The sequence below is a fragment of the Notothenia rossii genome (assembly GCF_949606895.1).
Source record: "Notothenia rossii genome assembly, chromosome: 1".
NCBI lineage: Eukaryota > Metazoa > Chordata > Actinopteri > Perciformes > Nototheniidae > Notothenia > Notothenia rossii.
In genome coordinates, this window is record NC_136912.1 from 92,822,146 (window position 1) to 92,825,893 (window position 3,748).

General features: G+C 40.0%; 1 protein-coding gene across 1 annotated transcript in view; it reads right to left on the minus strand.

The window, feature by feature from the left end:
* Positions 1-1,233: 1,233 nt before the first annotated feature.
* Positions 1,234-3,748, minus strand: part of LOC307019896 (uncharacterized protein) — a gene marked incomplete at its 3' end in the record, with an annotated part of 11,566 nt that continues 9,051 nt past the window's right edge. Inside the window, exon 3 of the mRNA XM_079650997.1 lies at positions 1,234-1,440. Coding sequence (XP_079507123.1) covers positions 1,234-1,440 — 207 coding nt within the window. The remainder of the gene's footprint in view (positions 1,441-3,748) is intronic.

Genomic DNA, 3,748 nt, shown 5'->3' on the forward strand with positions numbered 1-3,748 from the left:
CCATAAGGGAAGCCAGTTCCCACACGTGACTGTGTAAACAGATGTAAGTCCCCACAAGGGTAGTAATGCTAGGCTACACACACACACACACACACACACGCACACACACACGCACACACACGCACGCACACGCACGCACACACACACACACACACACACACACACACACACACACACACACACACAGACACAGACACAGACACAGACTCAGACACACACACACATACCATGTATACATCACTTCAGGGGACATTACATTGACTTACATGCATTTCCTTGAGACTTATCCTAACCTTAACCATAACCAACACATGCCTAACACTAACCCTTACCCTAACCCTAACCAAGTCTTCACCCTAAAATTAATTATGCCCCTTATGGGGACCATCATTTTGTCCCCATAAGGGAAGCCAGTCCCCACACGTGACTGTGTAAACAAATGTAAGTCCCCACAAGGGTAGTAATGCTAGGCTACACACACACACACACACACACACACACACACACACACACACACACACACACACACACACACACACACACACACACACACACACACACACACACACACACACACACTACAGCTAAAATCTTGTGCATTAAACCTGCAATGTGCAATACTCACTCTTAAGTGCAATACGTGCATTTTTACACATTTTAAGACTTGTGTGTTTGAAGTGCATCAAATAATATTTTCTGTTACAATCCATATGTTTAGTAGTGAGCATACAACCATATAACAATTGTTAATTGCAACCCATTTACTTCACTTCATTAAGACTTTTCCCCTATTGTGGAGTCTTTCTTCACGGTGGAGGCGATAAACACGTTTTCTTCAGGAGTTCAAGGTTACACATGGGAGTAATCGTCATGGAAATGTTTATTTTGGATATGATGTCTTACTTTAACGTTGCTTTAAATGTATAGCTGTATATTTGTGTGCCCTTGTCCGCCACAAGATTATTCAAGTAAAGTAAAATGCCTCTTTTTTTAAATGTTAACTTGTTTTGCCGAACCTTAATCCAAGTGTGAACTCAAGGTGAAGACCGTACAAAAACGTCCTCACTCTCAAGGTCTAAAACCCAAATTGGTTTTCACAAAAAATTACATACCACACACACACACACACACGCACACACACACACACACACACACACACACACACACACACACACACACACACACACACACACACACACACACACACACACACACACACACAGAGCGAGCGGGTCAATTAAAGGCTGATGGACGAATCAGCAGACAGTCCATTAAATCGTGCGTCCGTCTGTCGGACTCCTGCAGAGACTCGCTCTCCTTCAGAAGGACGAACAGAACGTCTCGACTCAGCGGGGTTCCTCTGAGAGACGAGGGTTCTGCGAGGAACCAGAGGCACCTCGGGATTAGTTCAAATGAAAACTGGTGAACACGTAAAGCGCTCTGAGAGTGATAATGAAACAGTAAAGAGTCAACGTAAAGACACTCACATTGACCTCTGACCTCTGAGAGTGGATCCACGGATTCTGATGGTTTTTAGTGTGAAGATTATTTTAAAGACTTGTATGGTTGGAAAGTCCTTTTTAAAACTTGTGTTTGTTCAAAACCTCATATGTTCTGGTTTTGTTTCCCTCTGTGGTAGTTTAGCATCTCTTTTGTCTCTCTTTGCTTGTCTATTGTCTTTATAAAAAAAATGTCCGTCTCTTTTTAATTGTTTTGCTTTTAGTTTAGTTTCAATCTGTCTTTGATTTGTCTTGCATTTTTTTTTGGTCAATTTGCGGAATTTCTTTGATAGTTTTGCGTCTGATTCAATCGTTTGACGTCTGGTTTAGATTTGATTGTGTCTTAATTTGATTTATTTTTGGTTGTTTGTGTCTCATTCAGTTTTTTGGCATCGATTTGTGAAAAAAAAAAATTTCGACTGAGTATGGTACTGAGGTGGGCCGGCCGTACCGAAGTGGGCCGGTCGAGAGTCCCGGGCTGATTCTTTGTCCCAGTCCGCCCCTGCTTTGCGTCCCCCTTTGGTTGTTTTTATAATCTGTCTCTGGTTTGTCTTGCCTCCCCCTTTGGTCATTTTTGATTATTTTAGGTCTGTTTTCTGTTGCGTCTCGTCAAATGTGTTAAGTTATGTTTATGTATTTTGTCTGTCATTTCCTGTTTTATTTTGTACTTACCTCTTGTCTTTCATTTCAGGCCCTGTGTCTCCCTCCCCTTGTGTGTTTTTCCCGCCATCATCAGTGTCTGCCCCGCCCCTGATTGTTTCCACCTGTCCCCCACTCACCTCATGTTTAAATAGTCCTGTCTCTCCCCTGTCCTGTGTCAGTTCGTCTGGTTTGTTTCTCCGAATGGTCTCAGCTCAGAAAGGATCGCTTTCACTCATGTCAGGTTTTTATTTTTGTTGGCTTAAAGTTTTTATTAAGTTCTCTTTTTGCTACACTAGTTTTTTCCTCCTTGTGAGCGCCTTTTGTTATTTCCACAACCTATACTCTGTTAAGAGGGATTACCTGAACTGTGAAAAGAAATACTTTTTTTTATTACATTCAAGACTTTGTCTCTGGGTCGTTGCATTTGGGTCCATCAGTTTGTGTCGAGGTCCTGGCATCTTGCATCCCCTTTGGTCCTTTTTGATAATTTTACGTCTGTTTTTAGTCGTTATATGTTTGGTTTTGATCACTTTGCATCTCTTTTTGGTCATTTTTTTGCATGGCGGCAGCATCGTGGGTCTTTGTGACTTCCTAAAAATACATTTTAGTAATAATTTCAAACAGAGGCTCTAATCAGTTTAGCCCATTTCACCAATTAACATGAGAATATTTCACATTCTGTATCCGAAACAGACATACTGTACTAAATGCCTCATTAAGGCTGCCAATAATAGCTTTCTATTTCTATCACAAAGATCTCACACACACACACACACACACACACACACACACACGACACACACACACACACACACACACACACACACACACACACACACACACACACACACACACACACCTGTTATCCAGCTGACTCATTATGACTTCCTGTATGTAATTTTCTTAATTAACTCAAGAACCAATTAAGTGAGACGGAGCTTTCTGTTGGAAACTAATTCAGATTAATTTCCTCCTGTGGAGTCGAACTCTGTGTGATGAGGCGTGAGGAGAAACAGAAACAGTACTGGGCGTTAGTCAGAAGTGGGAAGTAACTAAGTACATTTACCCAAATACTGTACTTAAGTACTATTGTGAGGTACTTGCACTAAACTTGAGTATTTCGATGTAATATCATGTATTTTTACTCCACTACATCTATTTTATAGCTTTCATTCATTTTCAGATTAGGATTTCACATTAAAAAACATGATCTTTTGTAATGCATCTCTAAAGATCAAACCAGTGAAGTAACTGAGGTACAAAAAGTACATTATCATCCAACATATTACATATTATTACATATATATTAAAAAAGGTGGAGAAAGAAAGTCGTAAACATGAATTATTTGTATCAGGACTTTGTTTGTCTGTAAAACGCTACTTGATGCAACAATATTAACAATCTGATAATGTGATATATGTAGTAATAATAATATATATCTGCACAATTAATACTTTAACTTTAAATGTCTATAGGTTTTAGTGCATGTCAATGGTCTGCAAGACTAAAATCCCAAAGTTCCCTTTAACCCTTATGTTGTGTTCGAGTCTCCCGTCATTTGTATCGGAACAAGGCTTCATGATATCCTCCACAACAGATGTATAAA